Source organism: Bombus impatiens, unplaced genomic scaffold (genome assembly GCF_000188095.3).
Source record: "Bombus impatiens unplaced genomic scaffold, BIMP_2.2 scf_0197, whole genome shotgun sequence".
NCBI classification, from domain to species: Eukaryota; Metazoa; Arthropoda; class Insecta; order Hymenoptera; family Apidae; genus Bombus; species Bombus impatiens.
In genome coordinates, this window is record NT_176616.1 from 1624351 (window position 1) to 1649836 (window position 25486).

Genomic DNA, 25486 nt, shown 5'->3' on the forward strand with positions numbered 1-25486 from the left:
ACCGCCGCAAGTAGGCACGCGAGCCACCACCAATCTCGGAGCATCTGCTACCACGTCCTCTAATCCGACTGCTTCGCATACTATCGCCTGAAAATCGTAAAAAAAGAAAATTAGGAAAGGCGAGTAGATTTTCGGAAATTCGAATAATAATCGTATAAATTTGCGTTGGACAGTTCTCTGGAGTTAATTTTACTTTTTGTAATTTCGTGGACGTAAATTCCTTTAGAGGGTAATGAAACGAGGGTGTATTCAGGACGAATGATTTAAGAAGTTATTATTTCTAACGCAAGATACAAACGCGCCTTTAATTTATCATGACTAATAAAATTAAATTACGTTGCGCGTATTCATATTTAAGATATGAAACTCGTAACAGAATGTTTGGTCCTTTCTACGAATTTTTCTTATGCTGTGCTGAGAAACGGTTAAGTATCCTGCGTAGATGAAATTTTAGTTGGAAGTAAAATATGATGCTCTTAGTTGATGCATTCGGTTGAAGATTATGAAGGTGTGTATTCATTTAAGAATAAAGAATACGAAGAGTAAACGACAATTGAGATTTATCCTTAAAAGAATTGATTAACTAAAGAATGACTGGGAAAAGGATATAGTAGACAATGATTAAGATGAAAGGGAAGATTTTGAAAATATTATGATTAAACTCAGTAACATATCATACTTGTATAAAATAGGAAAGAAACAAGTATGACACTTTGTCTGTACGGCTCCGTGCAATTTTAACTACATTTATATGTCATTAATCTTTGTAACTACACAACAATAATGGGCAATTGGCCTAGATATCGTTGTACTCTCCTTAGGAGACAAGTTGCGTGCAAATGGTGTGCAACGCCACGCAGTTTGCGCATTAATCGTCCAAGAGGCTGGAAGACAACACTTCGCAGCTTCTTCGGCCTGTTATCGTCGTTAATGCATACATAAACCAATGAATCCCGGAAGTATATCGATGCGGAAATCTGTGTCCGTGTGCACATCATGTACGCGCATAATGTACACAGTAAGTGCATTATCCCGATGCTCCGTTGTCGTTCCCCTTCGATGTTCCGCGGGTAAAGTTTCCTTGTAGCTTGCAGACGAACGTATTACTGTGTATTGTGGAGTCGTAATAAAAGCGTGTAACATCGCCACTGATACCATTTAGTTTATCGATTACGCGATTTTAACGTCGACTCAGCCGCTAACACAGATCTTATGCTAATTACATCAGTTTCGTGGGTTTTTCCAAACGTGACAAATGTCTTTATTTTCGCGATGAATATTTTTATCTTTATTCTTATATTCGAACTAGACAAAATACGAAAAAGAACACATTTTTATTATCAGATTGCGGCTGTTTGCGCAAATTCGTGTTTTCATAGATAAACATATGGATAAATAAGGAGATAAAGAAATATATGGGGATTTGTTGATTGTTTTTATATATATAATGGGGATTTGTTTCACTCGCTAAATATTATACCGTAATATGTAGCATTTTTGGGGGTTATATACATATTTTTGCCTATTACGTATCTTCTATAAATTTTTACGTTTTTAATCCCTTCGTACTTTACCGACATGGAATTTTGTGTATCATTTAAACCGATAAAAAATGGAAAAAAATTCAACGAATTCATAGATACTTCTAACTTTTTTTCTTTTGAAACAAAACTCTCGATTTTCACCATAAGGATTTCCGCCGTGAAAATATATCGAAATCGATAATTAATCGTATTTTTTAAATTTTCCGAATGCGAAGAACTAAACTCCCCTTTCTCATATCAACGTTATTACCGAGCAAATTTAGATTAAACAGTCGCGAACGTAACAAGCGAGTGTTAAAGGTTAATGCAACTCGGGAAAACGAGAATCGTGTTTCATCATCATCTGCGTTTTCGTATTAGTTATGAGAGAAACGAAACGCGTTCACGAGATAGCGGAGCTGCATTTCACGTGCACGTGCACGTAGCGAAGCGCATCATTTCCCAATCGTTTATCGCCGTACCTCGCCGATATTCCTCGAGCCAAGTTTCTCCGTGGTACGTAGGCACTGTCGCGGTATATTGGTGGGCTCTATCTCCTTGCACTTGTACGGTTTGTTCATGCTGGGCGCGATATTCCAGCTGACGACAGGTGCGGGTATCTGTGAAAACGATACAGAGATCGTCAACGTTCGTTGCAATTTGTTACAAAAATATTTTTATAACCGGACGTTTGAATTTATTAGTGTTTCGAAATGAAAAACGTAGATATATTTTAAGTAAACGGAGACTGTAACGTGATTTCATTGTGGGTGAGTAGAGTTACATTATAGAAGAGATAAAGATTCAATTTTTGAACTTTAGGCCTTCTCATTTGAAATTTATTTTCATTTCGATTAATCGAAATTTAATTTTCTAGACTCAGCTGAGAGTAATTAAGGATCCTTCTTAAAAAAGAATTACAGGTCTCTGGTGAATATTGAATTTACATATGTATATTCGTACATAGATATCAAGTGTATTTTTTGCCTTAATATCGGAATCATTTTGAGAAAGTTTTATTCATTTCGTAGATATATAGAAAAGCAATTGTAATTATAAATTCAAACTAGCTTCGATTCGTACTAGCTCCAAAAGTTCAATACCTTTGTCAAAGGTATACAAGATACGTATTTTCTGTTATATTTTGTTTCATCGTGTATCATAATTAAGACTCTCCAATTTATCTGTATTTATCGAAACCAAAGAGTCGATTAATCAATTTCATCTTCTAGATTGCTGGTTAAAGCTAATGGTACGAACCTTGTGTTTCTCTTTAGGAGCTGTGTGCCAACGTTTCGAGTGGATCTGATCGACGTCCCGTTGGTGATTAGACGCGGCTGCGATATTGAGTTTCGCAGTTGGACTGGTGTAACTTTGGAGAGTCCTGTAGTGTTGAGAATGTCGTGCGGGAGAGTTTGTCGGCGATGAGGAACAACTCGGTGGTCCTATAGCTGATTCAGGTCTCGTATCGAGTCGAACGCTTTCTTCCGAGACGTTCACGTCCTTCAGGTCTTTCGGGGATTCTTGAAAGAAATCGATTTTTATTTACCTTCAACGCATTGCTTCGTAGAATACAGGAAAAACCAAGATACCTTCGGAAGAATTTCTTATTTCTGATATTTCACTACTTCATATAAAAGACTAAAAATGTAGCACGATTTATACTGACATAATCTTCAAGTGGAATTTTTAAATGGTTTTACATATGAACGTTTTATAGAAGAAATAACATAGAAATGTATGTGACGGAGCTATATGAAAGCAGCAAATAAATGTTCATCAAAAAACACAGTGATGAAGATGGTAAGTTATATATTTTCTGCCATTCTTCTTTTGATATTAAAACAGGACTAATTTTTGTCTCTCATTTTCTTTACTTCTTTCTCTTGTTTAAAACGAGTCACACGCGTTCTACGTTATTTAGGTCAGAATATCATTTAACGTAGCATTAAAAAAAAAAAAAAAGAGATTGTAAATAAGGAAAAACCATAAATTATCCAGTCTATGTAAAAATATCTAAAAGTTTCCACGTGAAAACATTTTCTATAAATATATTTACTTGCCATTATAAAACAAGTAACGTATACCTTGCAATAGTTTTGCAGTGAGGCTTTTGTACGATGTTGTGTACCTTCAAAATTGAAGAAAGGTAATAAAGTAAATTACTCGATTCAAGCTTCAATGGCTACGTGTGTTGCGAAGGGGGAAAATTTTATCCGCGTTCCTCGAAAGCAAGAAGCAAAGGATTTCGTGTTATAAAACTCACCGGAAGTGGCCACTATCGCGTACGTAGATTTATACTGTGGGCTGACAAGGGGTGAATTGAATTGTTCCATTGTCAAAGACTCGTGCATGCTTCCGTCCTCTGGCATGTCCGGCGATACGTGATTGGCAGTCTCTGTCAGCATTCCACCGGGAGTTAAATTTAGTAGGAGTCCCTGTAAACCGTTCGAATTGTTTGTATCGATCGAAAGTATGCAGAAAAGCCTGCCATATTAGCCAAATATAATTTCTACATCGCTTACAATTATATTCGTTAATGGACTACTTTTCTATTTCCCGTTTCGAACGAAACGCGCTAGTGTTGACTGGTATATACTACAGATGACAAAGTTTGGGGATTTTTAATGACAAATTAAAATCCGTCTTATCGTTCTGGAAAAGTTTCGGCATATTTATGAGCTGGCTCTTACCTTCATGTTTATGGCGAATCCAAATGGATTTTTCAGAACGGTCGGCGAACTCTGAAGTTTTTGCCGTCGATTCAGAAGTAGAATAATGACGAACACCAGCAGAAGAAGTAGGATAATGGCAGTCAGAACACCTATTAGTACCTCTAAATATTCCTGACCCTCTCCCGCTGCTGTAACTATGCCAAATGTTTCGCTTTAATGGAGAACGTTCGCCAACCATATTCTCTGTATCTTTATTTCTCTTCGCATAAGGAATGAATCGAATCATTCCTCTATATTGATCGATGTAAAAATCACGATGCCTTCAATTCGATAATTATATGTTTATATAAGAAAGTAAAATAGAACAGAAGAAAAGGAATATTTAAAATCGTTTTAAAATCCAGTTAATGCTTAATCTTTGTTTTTTCTTCGTTTTAATAAATTTAAGATCGACTAACAAACAAATATACACGACTGTTTGCAACTGAGAGCATTCGAATAGCCCATCGACACAAAGGAGGTTAATCGAATAACGAAGAATGCAATTCGAGTTAGTGGAGTGAAAGCGATCCTTTTCGCGACACGGACGAATCTTTTTCCACTGGAAACGGTTTTATTGCTCTTAAAGGGCGCAGCCGACCCGGAATGCCCTTCTTTACCCTTTCTGTCGCTTAAAAAACCGTAACATTTTATCGCGAACCGGAGGAAAAGGCTAATCGTCGTTTCACTGAGAGCGAAACTTTATATAGTTGGAAGAAAGCTAAAGGAGGAGGACGAAAAACACGAGGTAGGAAAAGGAAGGAGAACAAGAATAATAAGAAGAAGGAGAGGAATAAGAAGAGAAATAAGGTGAAGTTGGAGAAAGACGAAGCGCGGGTTGCTCGATAAAGTGACTTTACAATGCGCCGTTACATTCTTCTAATTTTTCATGTCGGCCAAGCCAGCTGTTTTATCGGCTGTGCGGCTCGTGTACAACGAAAACGGAGGCGGCGTCACGACGCCGGTTTTACGAGAGAAATAAATAAGCCAGCCGAGAGTGGCCTCGCGTGGCGATCAAGATCTCAGCTCGGCCCAGAGACTCGGAGACCGATTTTCTTCGATCAGCCGGCTCCTCGACACAGTTTCTTGGAGAAAAGTAAAATGATGGCCAAGTTACCTCTATACCTAGCTTCGGTATTCCTGCAATTTCGACTTTAATTCGGGATCACAGGTCCCCGTGGACCCGTACACCAGACGACTCGAACCGGAAAATCTACTCTTTAAATGACGGCCCTTTCTATCGATTCGAAAAAAAAACAAGTAAAAAAAAAAAAAAAAGGAAAATGGAAGGGGACACGCCAGAGGGCTTTTAATTTCTTTTGTTCCTCATCTCTATCTTGTTCCATCGCTTTGTTCCCTTTCTTTTCGGTCTTATTCCTTGTGGTCTACTTTTCATTCTTACGTATTCTTAGACTTTCTTACCATTTTTCTTTTTCCTCCTCCTTTTCCTTTCTGATAATCTTGCTTCTTTTTCCCCTTCGAGCGGCACTCGACGATAATATCAACAGGCATAAACAGCACGCCGTTTCGTATTGTTTCGATACTACTCGCTTCCATTGGCTTTCCCCCGTTTTCTTTTTCCCTATTTCTTCCATCCTTCTATTTTTCTTTCTTTTTTAGTTCCATTGCTTTTTCTTATTTTTGCGTTTACGTGGTCGGTCCCTCGTTTTCATACTATGCTGTTTTCCTACTGTACGTCCGATTTTTGTTTTATTTGCAACGATATCAAGGCTCGAAGGGTTGGATGAAACGCAACGAGAAAATTAGAGGATTTGTGGGGTGCGCGGTAATGCCTGCGGAACACGTGATTACACTTGGGCAGATTCTCTTCTAATTAAACCGTTTCCGTCACTGTTTGTCTAATCTCTGTCCAACCAGCGGACCACTTTCTTTTCTAATTTTCCACTTTCGTCCGATTAACTGCTTATTTCACATCGACGCGACGCTACGAACTTCTCCGTCAATGTACTCCTGGCTCTCCTCTGTTAATCCCGCGCTTTATCCAGTCATTAAGCGTTACTGCTCTTTTTCTGCCTGCGTTGTCTTTTTGTTGGAAAGGCAAACTTGCCCAGGGAAGAAGTGTTATCCACTACTGGATTATTTGAAAGAGTGTGCGAAAATGTTTGTCCAGGAGAGCGGGTAACGAGGTTAAATTTTGCGGTCGTTTGTGCGGTCGGTTAAAAGGTATTTTAATATCCAGAATACACGTTACACGTGTTTTGAGAATAGTTCTATAAATAAATATAATCACCAGTGTAGGTAAATTTAATTTAATAGCATATGAATAACTTAATGAAACTCATCATCGCAACAATTTGCGTTTTAACATTGCTAGGTACCACTGACGACTAAAATATAAAACTTGTATCAGAGAGACAAAATAAAAATGTATAATTTGACGGGAGACACAATCCCTCGTCAATATATTTTACAAAGACAAAAAAAAAGAGGAAAACCATTCAAATCCTCGATATCCCCGAAATCTACGAAAAAATTATTCAGAATTCAATTGACGAATGAAAAATTACAAATTTAGTCATTTCGATCACTTTGGTAATTAAATATACAAAACCCACTTTTTTTTATTTGAAATCCAATCTTTTCAATGTTTTATAGCAATTTCATTGAATTATTTTTCCCGAAGATGCCTCGTGCATTTTTCATGAATTCCATTGTAACTCGCGGATAATCTCGACATGAATTGAATACGTACACTTTATTTTGTTATGCTAGTAACGCAGGTTTTCGGACTCAGAATGACACGTATTTGGACGTAAAGCTGTCTATCTCCTTTTCCTGTTTTTGCACGTTATCTTTCTGTCTCTTTGCGCGGGGAAATGTTAAAAAACCGAGATTTCGCGTATACACGTGCCCGTCTCGTTATGGCTGGCTCTAACGATGCGCTCCTTTATTTTTTCGACTGGATAATCGCAACCACGCGCGACTGGCAAACTGCTCGTTTATTCGTGATGGTCCAGAGGAAATATTTTGAGTTTTCGGTACACAGGGAAACGAAGAGGAGTTTGCTGTTTCGTCCATCAGGGACCTGTAATTAAGTCTGTGTCTTGGTCGCTTCCTGTTTGCCTCCGACGTTTGGTTTCTTTGGTTGTCTTCTTTTTTTAACGCATTCGTAGCTGGTAATTCCACTGAAATCTCAAATAGTTCTTAAATAATTCTATTAAAATCTCAAATAATTCAGAGATAATATTATCATCGTCTCAAACAATTTTAAACAATCTTATTAAAATCCAAAATAAGTTTTAAATAATCCTATCGATATCTCACATTATACAGGACCATAAGGTTCTACAATTAAAGGACGATCGAGAATTTCAAAAATTTGATTTACTGTATCACTTACTGTTATTAATTGAAATAGATACAGGAAATCATCGTTTTCTCAGAGTTACTGATATAATCGATCTGTATGGATTTTGAGCTATGAAAAAATGTAGTAATACGTCAATGGTCGTTGATATGTTAAAAATGGTGGTTACTTTCTCATTTATACTTTTGTATAATACATGGAACGCGATGTTAGGGAATTTTATAATTTACATCATTAAAAAATAATTTCTTTATGTTTTTATATCTAACGCAATATTCCTCGAATAACATTCGTGGAGACAAATATTTTTATTCAAAATAAAATCGCGAAAAAGAGGAAAAGAATGATATAGGGGGTAATAGAGAGTCGAAGAACCGAACGATACCGATATGGGAAATTTCATTCTGATAATTGGAAATTTGATTCTTTGGTTCGTCAAAAAGTATACGCAGCGAAGAGTTTTCATAGGATAAAAAAGTGGTTCATCGCGTTATGGTTCTGTAAAACCCAGCTTTTCCCCCTGCTTGAATTAAAGCGGATGCATTCAGACATGGTTAAAGTTTTCAGAACAACTGACGCGGTAAGGATGAACCAGTTTTAGGGGAACAACGTGGTTTATTCTTCGACTCGGAATCCCGACATTCGCATTGGATAATAAAAAAATTGAAGGGCTTATAACAAGAACGATTCTTTTCAACGTTTCTGTCTTTCTAGAAAAACAATAGCATATTCTATTTCTGTTTCATAGATTTTGTGAAACAGAACTTTTTTAAACAAAGTATTCACAGCGTTACATGATATCAGAATACATCTGTAATTATATTACAGAAAAGTTATTTTAAATTAACTGACTAAGTTGTGGAACTCGTGACAAAGCTTTTCATGAATCCAATTAATTTTCATTAAACGATAACTTAAGATTTAATTTTTTAAAAAAAGATATTCCCCACATTACGTGATTTCTATGACCGTATCTGTAATTATATCAGAGAAGAATTATATCCAGTTAAATCATAAAATTGTGGACTTCGCGACAAAAGTCGTTTCATTTTTATCCAACGATAACTAAAGATAGATTACCTGTTATAATATCGACGTTGTGCAAGCGTGGCTATTGGTTACTGGAATGCATTATTATTTAAGCGATTGGAAGATTTGATACGAATCGTTTTTATTAAAAATAGACTGCGAATGTTGATCGAAATTCATATTGCTACGATCATTATATGGATTTTTCTACTTTTAAATTTCCCATAAATACGAAAAAGTCTGCTGTCTAGTTACGAACACTTCGATTAATATACAAATATTTTTTATTCTTTTAAAACAAAAAGAAATTAAATATTCTTTCTTGTTCGTGTCCCAGCCTTTTGCAGGAACATGGAAAAAGCTCGCGGTGTGCTTTTTACCTCGATGAAATCGATTCATTAGAACAATAAGACCGGATCGACGCGAGCCCCATCTTCCTTCCTCGTTCTTGCTCCCTTTCTCGAACGAGTACCCTCTTAATCCGACTAATTGTTTACGTTACGACGAAGTTGCTACGTGAATTATAAACTATCCAAGTTTCTCCGTCTCTCCGACGGTTACTCGCGAATCCTCTCTAATCGTATCCTCCGCTCGGCAAAGAATGGCGGCCTGGTTTCGCTAATGAAGTTACTTCGTCGGACAAACCTTATGTACTCACAAAGTGAAAGAGGACGAAACTCCATCGAGGGCTTATTCTGCTGTATAATCGGACGAACAAATTGGGAAATTGATTTTCTGACGGACCGATGCCGAACGGATGATTGCGCCGGAGTAAGAAGTGGGACGACCTCTCCTCGCGTAATTCGATTATTAATCTGCTAATTTAATTCGGGAATAATAAAAAAATACAGATAACGATTGGTTTAATGGACTTTTGTAAATCGAGTTTGATTGTTCTTTCTGCCGGAGAATTATTATAATCTTCTAAAATACATATAATATCGTGGAAAGTTTTGAATCGTATTTGAAATACTATAGCATGAATGAACAACGTCAATTCATTTTCACATCGGTAATACGTTCAAACTTCCCCAAAGAATATACTTAATGTATAAGTAGCATTGAAAATCTATTAACACGAATACATTTACTATCATAAGACTAGTAACACGGACGATGGAAGATCCTTGCACGAATGTTACTTTAAAAGATGTTAAGGATCTTTCAAGATTTTGAGCAATTAACCGTGTACCTCTTACGAATATTAATACCGTGTATCAAATTATGGCGTAAGAAGATATAAGTGTTCTACATTGCTAGTACATGTATCTTAACCCCAAGTGCAACCAAGCGAGCAAATTTTAATCAGAGTGTAAGAGTCGCCCGATTAAAGGGTAAAGAACAAAGGGTAATAATTAAGCGTGATGAAGTTACACAACTGTATTACACGTGCGTATGGACGTTCTTCGTATTTAACTTGGTTCTTTGGTACTTTCACAGTGGAAAAAATTACTTTTTTCTTCACCTTGACCGAAATTACATTCACGATCATGCAACGATCTCGTTTAATTCGATCGTACAAGGTGAGTCATAAATGCATATTCGTATTACATTATCGCCTGAATCTATGCACTACGATAAAATAAAAAACGTCTTATGAACCGTACATATGTCCCACATACAAATCCGTTTTGTATTTCATTCTCGCAAATCGTGTGCAGATCGGCTTCAAAAGTAACAATCTAATGGAACATTTTCTTTGATCGTCCTTTGCTAGAAAACCGAGGCGTGTATATTCATAAAGCGTTTCTTTACTTGTTTTAGTCTAAGGATTCAGCTCCTGAGTTATGGACATGCATTTATGATCCACTCTGTACATATCTAACTTAGAAAGCTGATATATCCGAGCCTAGCGTACCAGATAAGATAGATACGGAAAAGTTTCGAATGCTCCGGGTGTAATTAACTCGAGATTGATACGAATTAAATGCCGCCACCGTCGAGTCACTTACTTGTTTGCAAGTTGAGATCCACCTCGGGGTTCATTGGAATTTCCCGGTTACTGAACTCGGATGCTGACTCTTCCGTGGTATTTTCATAGGGATTCGCTGGAACAAGAAGACGTGTCTTGCTAATTAAACCGTTGTAAATATTGCTTAATCTGCCTGACAACAAAGCCTTTTTCCTACCTTGGGATCCGACCGATATTCCTTTCGTATTGAACGCCGGAAAATTACGCGATATTTAAGCTAAGCTGTTTGCAATATTCACGCGTAACGATCCTTTCATTTTCCTTATTTATTTTATTTCTCGTTGGCTTGGTAGTCGAGTAAATTTAAAAAATCGTCGATTCTGAGATGTTTGCGAAAATAAATTTTAAAGGCTGGTTACTTAAGAGGTAGATTCCACGTATTTTTGCAAGGACACCGTATTATAAGGAACAAATTAGCGAACATATTAGTAATTTTAAGATATCCGAGAGTGAAAAGGTTTTAGAAAAGCGATTCATTTCTTCTGAAAGTGTTGTAATACCGTAAATAAATAACTATATATAATAACCATAAATAAAATCTTGTTCTCAAAATTTAATATTACAATATTTTGTTCTCGATTTCTCAACTTTATCGACATCGAATTACCAAGCACCGTTAACAGATCGGTTGCTTTATTCGTATTTCCTATTCGATCTTGGCTCTCATTTCCGCGGGAAATTCTTTCTTTTTGACGATTAGCTCGAGGTCCCTGCGGGGACGTCCGCAGGAACATTGGTTCAACGGATCGCGGTGTTAATTCGAATGGCCATTAGGATCGCGCGATGAAATTGGAAAGATAGGGAGTAGATATTCGAGACAAACGCGCGATGAAAGTTAAAAAGCCACCGTGACCCACGTTGAAAACAGGTAAATCCTGGCTGTCGTTACCAGCTCTATTCGTTATCGATTCAACAATGGCTCTGACGAGATGTTGCGGTCCGTGAAATGGTAATTAAGCGACCGTTCGAAAGTCGCCGCGATTTTTATTACCACGGTCCAATGGTCGTACGAGTGCACTCTAATTACGTAAAACCGTGTTAGTATAGAGAGAGAAAAAGAGATTACGAGCACGCTTAGTACGCGAAATCTTGTTGATTAGTCGACATATTGGCTGTAGATCGTTTTTGATTGATGAAAGAACGTGTGATGGCGATAAAAGGCTTACTTCCTTCGAACGTCACTTCGCTGATCATGATCCATCGGGCAGCGAAATACAAATGTATCTTGAGAAATCGTCCTTGGCGTTCGTGTAACCCTATAGACACGTTTCTCGCGTTCTCCAGCACGATATCCGGTATGTAGGAGTAAGATAATGGTTCCTCCTCATAGGTATCGTCATCGACACTGAACCAGACATCCGCCTTCGAGAATACCTGGAGCATACAAAATCCAAGATGGGATTGCATCGACGATACGTGTCGGTTCTTCTCCGTCATATATAATTTTGTAACAGACTATTATTATTTATTCGCTCTTATTAATTGTTTTAATGAATTGAAATTAAAATATCGTAATAACGTAATATCATGTTTTTCGGGAGATTTTAATCAAACATAATCGAACGGTGTAAGCACAATAATCTACAATGAAAGACAATACATTTCGTTGGGAACGATAACGATCACAGAATTAGATAGTTAATTAATTCGGGGATATAATACATCGCGTAACTCGATAAATTTAATCGCATTCTCTATGGATGGCAACTCGTATCACGATGCTTCTACGCTTGTCAGCGTTATAGTTTCAATTTCAGCGTTAGTTAAAATATCATTCGATTAACGACGCCGTCTACATTAATTCTCGTGTAATAATGTAACAATGCGATGTATTATACAAGAGAAATTCACGCGATGAGTGATCAGCCATTGGAGAAGAAAGAAATGTACGGTTTAATAGGAGTTAGTAGATGGACCACTCGCTCGAATCACCGTGTAAGCAATAACCGGTACTTAAGCCCCGACTCACTTTTAATGGCGAGGCCTTTCATTCAGATGAAAGGAAATACCAACGATTCGTCCGGTGCATCGCATTGACATTTCAACGTGCAAGATATGTCGAGTTGAGTTTAAAGCCGATTTTTTAATCCACATGACGATTGAAATTTCCTTCGTGTCACGTTGGTGAGAAATGTTTGATCTTTATTTATCTTCTTCATCCCAAGAAATATTTGAAATAAGACGATTGAAAATGTTTTCGAATTCAAATAAAAATTAAAGTTTTTCGTTGGTTTCGAAGAACACATAACAGTATGGAATAATTTTCTTTTTTGAACAGGTGCTACAAAATATATGAAAGTGTATTTTTCTTCTACTGTAATTCGATAATTGTTAATACATTAATTCGCGTAGCCTATCATTTTTTCTTATGGAATAATTAATACTTAGCAAAATAGAAATGAAGAGAAATACACATACAGACAAAGCCACTGATATTATGTGTATTATGGCGGGTACATAGATTTTCTTGAAAAAAAAAGAGAAACACTGCTCTCTGTCAACCAAAAGCACTGGTTAACCAGCAGATTCGTACGTATCTTGAACTACGAAATATATTTCCAGGAAATGAAACGAACGTGATAACATGTAACAGTTATTTATTAATTAAAAAGCATCAATTTTTTAGATCTATCCATCAGCCAATGAATTACTTCGCTATGATACTTCCAACGTTAAAATTCCAATAATGATCAATATTTCATGAAAGAAAACTGCAGTTATAAAATTTGAAATCGTAACTAATATAAAATTCGATATGCCCGAAGTCGATCTTTTAATCGGCGTGCAGGACAGCATCGTAATCTGGTTTCAGGGAAAATATCGCAACCGTCTAACGACGAGCGGTGGCCATTAAAAGTTTTATCTTTCGTTGGGGTGGTTTATGTGGATTCGCAAGAGGAATGGGTGCATTAAAAGATTACCCACCTGCACGTCGCGGGAGAAATAATTATTGGTGTAGATGTGCACAGCCTCGAAGATCCAGATTACCTCGAACTCGAACACGAGCTCCACGTAATCGTCGACGAAGGTGTCGCGCATCCAGGCGACCCATCCGGTGCCTGCGAACGAAAAAGTATCTGTTTCGCGGGGAATTGATTTACCACGAATCCATTCCGTACACCCTGGGTGGGCAACTTCGTTAACCTGAATCGAAGTTAAAGCCTGAGCAGCGATTGATCTATTGTTTCTCTCGTTAATTGAATTGATTCCGTTCGGGGTAACTTCCGGATACGAGAACTTCAACCTTCCGACCCACCTCCATCATTCCACTGTCGATTCTCTGTTTTGTAAAGCGTCGTCTTCGCGTAATCTACTGTTTCGTGTGTTTTAGCAGGTGCTAAGTACCGATTGACAAAGGTTTCCAACGTAATTTACAGACTTTAACCAGTTTAATTTGTCAGTCTCTAAAGATGTCGCTATCAGTATGTGCGAATCTGTTTGGATTGAATAGTTATAGAAAACACGTAGTTCAAGTTTATAACTTTGAGAGTTAAAAAGTTAAATTAATCGAATATCTTGTATATTATTGTCGGAATTCTTTCAGTCCACAGACGTCTTTCAAGGTTTATGTTATTCAATTATCTATTCTGATTTTTGGCATCCTCTATTTCTTTACATCCAGTCAATTGGCATTTTTGGCAGAACTTGACAAAAGTAGTAATAGTAAGTAACACACTAGGGTGTCACGCTGTATCAAAGAAATATTTTCCAACATCAAAGTAAACCTACATCTACTCAACATACTACATCATATCAGTGAAAATATAATAATTTAAATAATAAACCACAGCACCATTAAATCGATACGAAAACATTGGAAAAATTGCGAAATCATTAAGCTAGGAAGCTCTGGTAATAAAACAGGAAACAACAGAGAAGAAGTAAACCAAAATCTAATAATATCAATAAAAATGTCAACTTCCCAATTCTTTGCACGCGTACACGTATCATACTCCTTTTCAGCAAGCGAATCGATTCTTCTCTACCTCAGTATCTCTACCTCAGCATTCGCTTAAAAATTTTAAATATCATTCTCGCCGGGTTATTTTCACCCTTGCAATCGATACTCCGGTTTCAAAGTTTCAAGAATCAATCCTTTCGCCGAAAAGTATCTCGTTGCCTATGCCACGTGCAAAAGGGCGTTCAAAGTTCCTCGCGCGGCATCGTAATTCAGAGACTCGATATCGTTGCTTTATAGCGAATGGAATCGACGTATAATCTTCGAACTCGATGAACTGCAAATGAGTCGCTCACGGGCCAAAGCGTTTAACTCTGCTTTCCAAAATTTTTGAAATTCTAGAGCTAAAGCACTTTCGATCGGTGCTTATCCCGCACTATCTCATCGATTTTCTCTGATCTTTGCATCGTGGAGTTAACCAACTTGACAAATAAGCGACTCAAACGACAACGTGCCGCGTCGATTCGAAAGACGTCGATTTCTCCGGAGGCTCGAGAACCTCTTTTGGATGCCTTCCGTTTCGGCACTTAGCACCCCTTCATGTATCCACCCACCGATTACCTCTTCCATCTCCCATGTCCAGCCTGTAATTATCCGCGCCGACCTCTCCATCGATCAGCCGGCCTAGACCATCGGTCAACAAGTTGTCCTGCCTTTTACCGTCGTATGAGATGTCGCTAAGTTCGACCGTCGGGGATTCCGGTATGGTGTAGCTCACCACTCCACCTGAAACATCGCGGAGAAGTTTCGTCGGTGACAACTGTGACGACAATGCTCCTCTCTTTTAAAACAAAGTTGAACAACCAGCCAACTTTATGTTATTCCTTTGCTCTCGCCTCGTGCACCCCGAGGAAGGAAGTTGCAGGAGGTTGCGTCGATGAAACAACGGGAAGGTGAGAAAGAATTGCTGCGTCGAAAGCATTGTTTCATTAGGTAGACGGTTCATCTTCCTTCATCCCGAGGAAAATAAAACTTGGAGAATGAAACATTCTTTCTTTTCGATAGTCGAGGTTGTCGGATCACCGTTGGATTTCTTTTAGTTTAGAGAGTTTAGTAGAGGCAGATTTCTTTCTTTAGTAAAGGGGATCGAAGATGGAAAGTTGGAAGGTTGCGAGGTCGAGACGTCGAAGAGAGATGGGACAGAAAAGAATCGCTGCGTTGACAGTTGTATCATTTCGTTAGGTAGTCGGTTTGAACTATCTCCAGCTCGATGAAAATGATATTTTCAGAATGAACTTATTCTTTTCTATTCGATAGTCGTCGGCTGTTGGATCGCTGTTGGATTTCGTTTAACTTTTTGAAGGGGTTGAAAGTGATAAATTTTTCCGGTAAGCTTCAGAAGGAAAGTTGGACGATGTGTCGACGTGATATGTTGAGGAATAATGGATAGATGTTAGGAATTCGTTAGAAAAATTCAGACAAGAAGTTTTCAGAGGGTTGGATGGAAAAGTAATCCGTCGGGTGACTGATCTTTCCGATCGGCGGAGAGAGTGTCGAGAGAGCGTGTCCAAGAGGTCGGACATTCGTGGCGAGAAAATTAATAATGAACGACAAAAACGGCGACCACTTCGCTGTGTGTCGTGTTTGGAATCGCCTAACTGCTCTCAATATTTTACGGTGTCTACGTTCGTGGCCGGCGAACCGTGTCACGCGATGCGGTTGAACGGGTTTCGGACAAGTCTCCGGTTGCCTGCTGCGCCCAGAAAATATTGAATCTTAGCATTCGTTTCAGGAAATACATCGTTCGATTTTGGCTAGGAGTAAATTGGGTATAAATCTTTCCATATACAAATCCCACGGAGATATTTATACGACGCGATTGAACAGTCTTTGACTGAGTTTACGATCGTTAGTCATTTATGACAATAGACAATGATAGAATTCTATAACGAGATATCTTAGAGTTTAGCCTTGTTTCTGATCTAAACTAAATTTACATCGATAATGCATGATACTAAAATTAGTTTTGAAACTAGGTAAGGAAAAAGTAGGCTAGTAATTATCATGCAATTTTTTTACGATGAATGGCAGTAGCAATTTTTTTACAGCCTAATCTATTTTCAACAGTTTCCATAATAATAATAATAATCGCCCGTTCAATCTGATCAAATCAAAATTACGGATCGTTGTCAGAATGAAAATTACAGTTCTTTAAAAAAAAAGATAAAACAGCTAAGATAAAACAGTATGAAAAAGTGGAGAACCCGAAGAAAATGATCGAACAATTAAGAGAAATATGACGAAGGGTGTGGTTGCTAAATGTGAATGTAAAGTTAAATGAAATTTTGTACATAAGGAACATTGAATATTATTACAGCATCTGGTTGCCAAATGTGTACGAAAATTAACCAAATTTGCCTGAGACTGTATCGAAGAGATATATCTAAAAGTATAAAGACGACATATCGTGATACAATTTCGTAGCTGTTATAACTAGATTTAAACGATAAGAGGGTCTGTACGACCTATTTACTTCAATCATTCCAATTCATATTTTAGCTTCAAATTTACCACAAATAAATATACAAATATATTTCTTCTTGTGTTTGAATTCTAAATTTAATTATATCCTTTCATTTCTTCGATCTTATTCAAGAGTTTACTTTTAATTTAGAAACACGAATATCATAGTTTCTTTCATGTAAAATCTACCTAATTAAGAACTTATTTATGCTGTTTCTATATACATAGATGTATATCTTTCATTAAAACATTCAGATACGTATATTTCCACATTCTTTGAGCGGTTTCTATAATATTCTTCGAAATGTATACACCAGTGAAAGATCAACAGGAATTTATCGTATGGTCCGATATTTCATACCGGAACGCTGTTGGATAATAATTTACCAACTAATAACATTGGCGAATTGGCAAATTGCAATTTGTAGATTGTAGATTTGTTTTTTACGATTTTATAATTTTTACATCAAGTACGATAGACAAATTAGCGATATAACTTGTACAATTTACTTTGAAAAAATACCATTTATTTCGTTACCAATCTTGTTAACATTATGCAAAGATATTTAATGACTCGAGACTAGTAAAATTTCACTGGTAATATTAGTTCGATCGTGCAAGTGGGCCGTGCAGATATAGCAAAAATAAATATAGGTATAGCGAAAACTCTCATAATTTGCAGAACTTCTTATCAACCAGTGAAATCCATTAAAGACATCGCGTCGATGCTCCGCCAACTTCCGTGGCGCATACATTAAAAGTACATATCCCGTGTTAACATGAAGCCGTGTACACACCACCGTTACCGCGACTTCGCCCTGTAATCCGGCAATCCGCTAATCTAATCTGCGCCAGCAATCCTCCTCCCGGCCGCCACACAAATTATTACGAAGTTTCATCGAGTGTCGTTAGAGCAATTTCCAGGGAAGTTGCCCTCAAAGGCGAAGAGTGCACTCGTAACAAGTTTCGAAATCAATCCTCCCCTCCATCACTGCGCCCCGCCCCGTGGTCTGGGTCATTTTCAAAAGCCACTTTTCCTCGGCAACGAATAACGAGACATTGATTACGCGTCTTCTCTCCACTAGCTCGTCAAAGTTCAGACCTGTTGTCTTCCAGGCTTGATTAAATTTGCCGCCAAATTTCAGATTTTCGCTAGACAGATTTTCACTGAAATCTAGGTAGAGGTGTATATATATATATATAGTTAATATATATATCCTATATATAGATCCTATATATATATATATATAGGAATATAAGAAACGTTTTTAGAGAAAATTTGATATTTTTGCTCTTTGGTTGTTTTGTTCTAGCGTCATTGTGGAAACCTTGCGAAGTTCAGGGTTGTCCGAGTCTTTAATTATAATGGCGTGACGATCAGCAATATGGTCGCAGCTTGGAAAACTTACTGTGCGGATTTTGAGTTCAGGGGCGTTGTAGGCGCTTTTTAACCTGTTATACTTCGAAATTTTTTTTAATATGATAGGCTAGCACCTTAAGTATATCTCTTCAGTGAAACTCTTTTGGAACCAAAAATTTTCGTTCGAAAAGAAGTACGTCACCAGTTTCGTTTCTTTCTTATTGTTTACTCGCGATAACAATACGAAAGCAATTTTTATACCATCAACATTATTGATACAGTATAAAGGTTCAACTCCCAAGGAAAAGGTTCCAAAAAATCTAAAAAATTCCAAAGTACTTACAAACATCTTACTACGTTATACACTGGTATTTGTTAAGTTAAACGCTTGATTCTTCTCTTTGATTTTTTTTTCGATCGAAAAATAACGATCTTTTTCCAAGCAATGTAAGGGTGAAATTTCGCTGAGGCTCTTAGGCCTACTAAGCATATTCATAGAATGTTAAGAGAGATGCCGTAAGATATCAATTATCTAAAACTTTATAAAAATTCTAACACTCGACAATTTGATGAGAGATTTAAAACAATGTACATAAGTTATCTAAAAAGCGTCTGAAATCATTCTAATCAAATCTTCATCAAACACTCAAATACTATCCCAGATTAACTATCCCTTCCATTTAACAATCTTCCTCATTGTTAAAGTACCCTCGGAGGTGTAGACAGTGAGAACCATAATGTATACTTTTTACATAAAAATAATTTGTTATACACAAAAACGCTACTTTTAAAAACGAACCACCATTAAAATCTTTTTAAGGAGTCTTCAAGTTCCTTGCAAGGATTATAGTGAAAATTCAGAAAATATGTAGCGAGCTTGAAGAATATTAATAAAAAAAAGTGTGTAGCTGGTTCTCCGAGTCACTAGCCCGGCTTTCGGGAGTAATCTTTCGTGTTCACCGGTCTAGGCTGGTAGCAACGTTGTTTTAACCAGATGTCGTGCATGGCCCTCATAAATCCGACATTCCCGCCCACCGCAGCTCGATCTCACACGCTCTGAACGCTTCTTATAGCGTGAAACCTCTCATGTCGCCTGTTCCGAGTCGACCTCCACCTCTGCCTTTCCGTCGTTTTCGCGCGCCCTGTTGGCGGTTCTTCGACATTAGCGACCCAGAAAAATCATTTATGCAAATAGCCGGCCATTACACTGATATTGATATACCGCGGCGTTGCTGCGCCAGGTCACGTCGCTTTTCTCTGCGCAAAATACATAATATGTGTTTTATTAAACAGGGTCTTTCAGAAAATTTTCGTCGAACTTTGGGAGTATATAGCATTCGTCGAAAGAATATGACCGAAGCTGTAAGACATTTACGGGAAATCTGAGGGCACAAAAATTTATAGAACACGTATGTATAATATGCAAGAATATATTTAAGATATATATTTATCACTTTTTTCTTCTTTAATGTGATTTGTAATGTTAATGTGCCCATATCGTACGACAGTATTTCATGGATAGTATTTTCGAATTTCAGAGAAACGATATATTTTCGACAGCTTCTGTTGATTCCATTAGTGGTTCCGTCAAATTGTTTCTTCTAAATTAAACATATAAACAAGGCGGTTGTTAATGGACAAGCTTCAATATTTCAGAGTTTCTGCGTCATTTACGTATGATAATGAACACTCTATCGGTTGGATGTCTGTGATTCGGAGAAACTTCCTTATGTAATGTGCTCTTATGGTGTTACACGATCCAGGTTTATCAAGACTTTTTCGTTTTGACATTATCTTTTTAATGTATACGTACATAAGTATCCTTTTTCGAATTGTCATAGCATTCTAGATAACTAATTCGACCGAGTATATTTTATGAATAATATAGAGGATTTAAGTGACTGGATTCAGTCATTTGTTGTAATGTTTAGAGAGGATCAATGGGATATTGTGTATTTGATCCACGTATTAAATGGTAGAACTTTCGTTCACGGACACGTGCTACGAGGTAGAATTATTCATGACGTAACATGATGAGAACAACGTACTCTTGAAATTGAATTAGGTTCCACATAGAGCGTTATCGATACTTCTAAGCTTACGTGCTGTTGAGTATTTGGTGTAGATTTTTCGTAGAATATTTGGTAGTATATTAATAGCTTTTTAATGTAAATATACCCTATTTTGAGTTTTAATTTCTCCTATGATCGTAATGATAGCATAAATATTATGAAAATAGAAAAGAAGAAATATATATATAATTTTCGAAATCTATGATACATATCTCAAGACTTTCACCAAACTCTCAAGATTCATAAAACTTTCTGTAATTTTCAACATCTTTGATATTCCTTGAAATTCCCCGGAGTTCTACGACGTTCCTTGAAACTTCCTAAATATCCACTAACTTTAAATATTTTTAATATTCCTTGAAATAATTAGAACCTCCTGAATGTTTTGTATAATCTCATCTAACGACGTGCCTAACCTAAACTTAACTAAAACCCCTAGAGTCTACGATACAACATGTTCTCCAATATCCTCTAAAACTCTTGCAACCTTCTGAAACCATCGACATCCGATGTCCTCTCAGACTTCTGAGATTCCCGAAATTCCCTGGAACCTGACCCAAACCTAACTCGATACCTCCGATATCCTCTGAAACTTTATTCATCAAACAGAGTTAATAAATAACTATCTCTTCTTCCATAGTTATCGAAATTGAAACTCCTATATGTAAACTACGTACTTTGGGAAGAAATAGCTGCAAAAGTTACGAAATATATTTCACAAGCGCCGTAGTTAGCTTTATCGTGGTCTAAAAGTTTAAATAACAGATTGATATACAATTCCGATAATTGTTTGTTAGTAAAGTGTAAAGATTTCGAATCTTTGATCATTTCTTCCTTTTTTCTATTCAAGGAAATATCTTCTTTCATAATTTTTTTTATAAATTCCTTTTGCATAAATATTTTTAAAGATATATATTACGAATTCTAATATCCTAATATATTTATATACATTTTTATTCGCAACTAAATCTATCTCGAAGCTAAAGGTGGTCGACGAATAAAATTTATCACGCTATTAATAATTTTTTCTATTTTGAATTTTTATAACAGCTAAATTTTAAATAGAATATTCTACTTTACATCTTAAATAATTTTTAAAAATAACAAAAATCAAGCCCGCGTCGAGAATACGTTATCGAAAGAACAACGCAGACATTGAGAGATTTTTATGACAGGGGGATGAAAATATCAGAAACTAGAGGTGAAGGTAAGCTTTAACTCTTTCACTATACGCGAATTCCACGGCTAAAGTTCATGTCACCAGATCGCTGAATGCTTTTCAATTTTCTAACCAAACCACCCTGGACATTGTCAAATCTGTGCAAAGTAAAAGCTTTCTGTCGAAACTTCCTTCTTTCTCGTTTATTATGTTCGGTCGAGGGACGAAACTACTAGCTAGCCGGAGACTGTGACGAAAACAATTAACAATCCGTGCGCGAAAAGTTTTTCTCCATTAACAGCTGCAGCCGGCTTGAGTTAAATTAAATTATGATTAAAAGCAAACACGCGCATACGCACGCGAGATGTGTACCAACACGAAAGAAATAAAAAAAGAACGAATGGAGGACAGGATTGTGGAAAGAAAGGAAAAACATAAAAGGCTGACCTAACGGAACGTTATGAAACTCCACTTCGTTTGACTTTTTACTTCAGTAAATTAGAAAACAGAGTTAGAAATTTCATTATATCCATGCGCGAATGTCGCGACGAGTAAAAGGGTATGGCCATTACGAAACCTCACTGCAACGAGACGAATTATGCGAAATGAAACGTGAAATTGTTATACGTAGCTTGATTATTTCCTGTTAGATTGAAATGTTAAAAAATAGCCCTCGGTGGATTTCTGCCTTGTTTACAGATATTTTATTTAAAAACTAAAAGAAAAAAAGAAAGGATTCTTTCGCCGGAAGGCTAAAGAATATCATCGGAGAATTGCCAAGCCAAAGAAGCACACGGTTAATTTTCTACCGTAGTAATGGCTATGTTAGGTTGCAGGATTCCCTCTTGTGTCTTTTTCTAAGTTTTTTTTTTGTCTTTACCCTGGTACTTCTTGTATTCTAATAGCAGCGTCGCTATTGCTCGCTTTAATTAGTATTCATATTTCCTTTTTTTCCATCCTTCCTTTCATGTTTTTTTTTTGCCCTATCCGTCGACGCTTTATTAAATGCAGCACCCTTGGAAAATTATATTTAATCCTGATAAATATGTCAACCATAAATATTAATACGCGGCGTATAAAAAAATATGGGTCAATTGATTCCATTCGAGGGACCATCCATTTAAAAAAGAAGTATTCAGAATTAGTTTCCCTTCTGCGTTTTTTGCATACTCTGGCTCGTTGCATGCGAGTGTCCATCCGCGTGTTCTCCGATAGTGCTCCCCCTCGCTATGAAATATTAATCTCGAATTTCCCGCGTTCGTTGCGTATTCATCCGGCGTACACTCGGACGAGATTTTTAAAACGCATCGTTTCAATTACTTCGCAAGTCATTGTTCGTACCTGCTAATGAAAAATCGATAAGCGTAGATTCGTTATTGCCCACGGCTTCATGGTATTTCTTTTGCCGATACACAATGGAGTACACTTCATTTAATTACGACATACTCTTTTACGTCTTTTACATGCGCCTCGATATCACATTTATAAAGCTTCTTTTTCCGTTTTATCAATCACCTCGTCACGTAGGCAAAATTACGGATTCATTTTTCATTCCTTAAGAAAGTAAAGAGAATTCTTCAAAAACACTGCTGAGAAAAGGATGATGAATCTTTCGTTCAGTTTTCTTATAAAACGACGTATCTCGCATACAAGGAAATAAACGTTGCCCCATTTTGAAGGTAGTTTTCATTCCGGAAATATGAGCATACTACACAGCGTGACGGATCGCCTATCTAGCTGGATGGAAGTCATTTTAGACGAAAGTCGGTCTTTTCTTATCGCAAGTCATTGTAAATATTTGAGAAATTACGAGGAAAGTATTTATAAATTCATTTTATAAAACCTAGTGACGACGCTATCTTCCTGAAATTAATTTTACTCAACGGGTCTGTGTTTTCGAAGTAACATAGCCCTGATTTGATAAAAATATGTAATCTGAGTAATATGATTTTTGATAAAACATATATTTTAAATGCTAATAAAAAATATTTCCATTGTCTTATTTAATAGCTTTAATCATACTACCTCTCTAAAATTCTTTACTCTGTAACTTTATTTTACGAGCTAACGCAGTCCTATTTTGTATTATAAGGAACAATATATTTCCCAGTCTATCTATAAAATATTTTTATGTTTCATATCATACGTTTTCTTGCAAGATACGTGTTTCAGCGTATATACCACAAGCAAAAAAAGAAAAAAATACCGGATTGTCTTAAAATGGAAATATTTTCCAATGTCCCGTCTCGTTTATTCACGTTTCTGTGCCATCGAACCGAACCTAGTTTCAGAACACCACTGTCTCCACTGTCTTTCTTCTTTCCATTGCAAGAATTAGAGACAATATCGTCGTGTTGCTTGTTCATTCTGACACGGAAGCGTTCATAGAAATCGCGAGGTTCTCAGTGTCGCGCGATGTAGAACGGATGCTTGAAAGTTTCCGCAAGTTGTCGACACGCGTTGCGTGTTCAGGATAACCGAGAAATTGCGCGGCGACAATGGCGGTCGGTGTTCGCGTACGTGTTTCGCGGTGGCTGCAACAATGTCCCAGTTGGTCGATTCCATTAGACTCGTTTAAGCAGCAGAAGTGGATCGAAAACAAATGTGTAGCCTGTAGAGAGTGATACAGAGAGACAGAAGGGTGGAGCAGTAGTCGATGAGCTTGCTCGTATAACGCAGTTACCAGCGTTAATAGGATCCAGCATCGCTGTTGGACTCCAAACGCCGGTTACGGATTCACTCGTTGCCGTCTCAGCAGCGGCTCGCCAAATTGAACGAAATTGCAATTTGGAAATTAATCGCCGGCTGTTCGGCCGGTCGTCGTCGTATTTCCATCGTACGTTCCACCGTGGAATTGCAAATTCACATCGGCTACGATTCTTCTTCGTTCTCGGGACCACCACCAACCCCCCATCGTAGACGGAATTAGGTCGAAATCTGAATCTTTGATATTTATGTCTCCGCGATTTACGTATCCCGCGCTGGAATTTTCGCGATTTGTAGTCTTATCGTGCGGAGCTTTTGTCGTCGGAATCTCTGAATATTTGGAATTTGAATACTGAAATATTTAAATATTTAGGATTTAGGTATTTAAAACTTGATACTTAAACTTTGAAACGCGAATATTTGAAAATCAATGTTTCGAATGGTTCAACGTCCGAATATTTAAATACTCGAAATAAATAGAATAAGAATTTGGAAATTTATTATTCGAATGCTTAAACGTTTGAATATGCATTTGTAACTTAAACGTTACAATTGGAATACTTCAAGTTTAAATCTCCGCGCCCCAAATATTGGAAAATTCCGATGTTCACGCGTCGAATACTTAAAATCTAAACGTCAAAAAGTAAACTCTTAAGACTTCGAATATATTAAATTTAAGTCTTCGCCGTTTGAATATCAAGGAGCATGTTCGAAACGTAAATTCTTAACGTTAGAATATCCATCTCGTAACCACAATTCTTCCGCTACGTAAAGCGTGCGCGTATTATCGTGGCTCGATGGTAGTGAGTACACCTACGCTGAATTCATTAACATCACTCACCCGTGTCCTGGCAACCTCTCAGTTCGATTCGGAGGCAAACGGTGCGCCGGTGCTCGGAATGCGGCAAAATACGAATCTGGCTGGCGAAGATCGGTGGTACCAATCGATGTGATATCACGGTCGACGTGTCGCTGTTCCCGGTCAACACCTGCAACAGTTACAAGCGAAACGGCTTGCGACACCGTGACTCGAATTTAATTTTTCGCTGTTGCGTCGCGATTAAGCGTTGTTTAACCAACGTTTAACCGGCGGATGCGTTAATTAATGGCCTCGTCGAAGCGGCTGGTAAATTAAAGCGATCCATTAATCGGTGAACGATTTCCGTTGGACAAATTACAGAGCAAAATGGGGGGGGGGGAAA

At 37.3% G+C, this 25486-nt stretch overlaps 1 protein-coding gene and 2 long non-coding RNA genes across 4 annotated transcripts in view; 1 reads left to right on the plus strand and 2 right to left on the minus strand.

Annotated features, from left to right (window-relative positions):
• Window positions 1–25486, minus strand: part of LOC100745371 (discoidin domain-containing receptor 2) — a 143537-nt gene that overhangs the window by 4638 nt on the left and 113413 nt on the right. The window contains exons 5-14 of one of the 2 annotated variants that reach the window (XM_033319640.1): window positions 25126–25273; window positions 15086–15250; window positions 13492–13625; window positions 11733–11940; window positions 10547–10642; window positions 4217–4386; window positions 3790–3961; window positions 2784–3046; window positions 2006–2143; window positions 7–87 (exon numbers count right to left, since the gene is read on the minus strand). In XM_033319640.1, coding sequence (XP_033175531.1) covers window positions 7–87; window positions 2006–2143; window positions 2784–3046; window positions 3790–3961; window positions 4217–4386; window positions 10547–10642; window positions 11733–11940; window positions 13492–13625; window positions 15086–15250; window positions 25126–25273 — 1575 coding nt within the window. Of the gene's footprint in view, window positions 1–6; window positions 88–2005; window positions 2144–2783; window positions 3047–3789; window positions 3962–4216; window positions 4393–10546; window positions 10643–11732; window positions 11941–13491; window positions 13626–15085; window positions 15251–25125; window positions 25274–25486 lie in introns of both variants that reach the window. The other variant, XM_012382938.3, reaches the window with a different exon arrangement.
• On the plus strand, window positions 2142–3698 carry LOC112212460. The gene is made up of 2 exons (XR_002946286.2): window positions 2142–2293; window positions 2801–3698. It is a non-coding gene; the product is annotated as an uncharacterized LOC112212460 (long non-coding RNA).
• On the minus strand, window positions 7501–9864 carry LOC117151403. The gene is made up of 2 exons (XR_004461299.1): window positions 9614–9864; window positions 7501–9566 (listed from the first exon to the last, which is right to left on the minus strand). It is a non-coding gene; the product is annotated as an uncharacterized LOC117151403 (long non-coding RNA).